The sequence below is a fragment of the Ailuropoda melanoleuca genome, unplaced genomic scaffold, assembly GCF_002007445.2.
Source record: "Ailuropoda melanoleuca isolate Jingjing unplaced genomic scaffold, ASM200744v2 unplaced-scaffold11353, whole genome shotgun sequence".
In the NCBI taxonomy this organism is placed as follows: Eukaryota; Metazoa; Chordata; class Mammalia; order Carnivora; family Ursidae; genus Ailuropoda; species Ailuropoda melanoleuca.
In genome coordinates, this window is record NW_023179786.1 from 920 (window position 1) to 1,937 (window position 1,018).

The 1,018-nt window shown below is 40.3% G+C and overlaps 1 protein-coding gene across 1 annotated transcript; it reads right to left on the reverse strand.

The window, feature by feature from the left end:
* Window positions 1-461: 461 nt before the first annotated feature.
* LOC100473317 (olfactory receptor 51F2-like) lies at window positions 462-1,015 on the reverse strand (the record flags this gene model as incomplete). The annotated part of the gene is given in 2 exon segments (XM_011236430.2): window positions 462-917; window positions 920-1,015. Coding segments are annotated over 2 exon segments (552 nt in total), but the record flags the coding sequence as incomplete, so codon positions are not given.
* Between the last annotated feature and the right edge of the window lie 3 nt (window positions 1,016-1,018).

Here is a 1,018-nt window from a genome sequence, read left to right on the forward strand (position 1 = left end):
CCAATGTTGAATCACACTGATACGCTTAGAAGATATACTCTATAGAATGACTATTTTTGCAGTTAATTAAGAATTTTAAGAAGAAAAAATCGAATTCATTAAATTGCACTTTGGATATCATTCAGAAAACAACAACTGGTTTATTAACAAAGTTTCCTACATTAAATCTGGAGTTTTTCAATTGTATGCAGTCTGAATGAATACTTTATTCAAGTCTCATACTACTTGCAAATATGAATAGTTGTTTACATACATTATCTCAATTCACACTGAAATCAAGACATAATTTAGATGATACTAATATGAACTTAGTGACAAGGAAACTAAGCAAATATCACAGGATCTGTAAGTTACTTAGTTTAACATTGGAAGACAATCTAGGCCCTTTGGGGGCAATTACCCCATTCTACTGAAGCACTCATTCATAAATGGCTTTCTCTCTACTCTGAGATAACCGGTGATTAGATTTGTTGCTGCTTCTGAATTAAGACTTTGACAATAGCCTTTCGAATCTGCTTAGTCTTCACACAGTAGATGATGGGGTTGAGCACAGGAGGGATGAGAAGGAAGACGTTGGCCATGATGGTGTGGACAAATGGAGGTGCTGAACGGCCATAGCGATGGACAAGAGACAAGCTGATGAGGGGTATGTAGAAGATGGCAACAGCACTAATGTGGGATATGCAGGTGTTGAAGGCTTTCTGCCGCCCCTCTGAGGAGGCAATGCTGAGAACAGATCGGATGATCAGTACATAGGAGAGCAGGATGCAAGGGCAATCAAACCCTGTTGTGGAGAAAAGTGCAAACAGACCGAGGATGCTGTTGATTCTGTTGTCTGTACATGAGAGTTGAATGAGATCAACATGGTAGCAGTAAGAATGTGAAAGGACCACAGCCCTGCAGAAGGACAGCCTCTTANCAACAGCCTCTTAACAAAGAGCACCACGGGTAACATGACAGCAATGTTCCTAATCAGTATGCTCATCCCAATCTGGGCAATCCTGGCATTGGTGAGGAT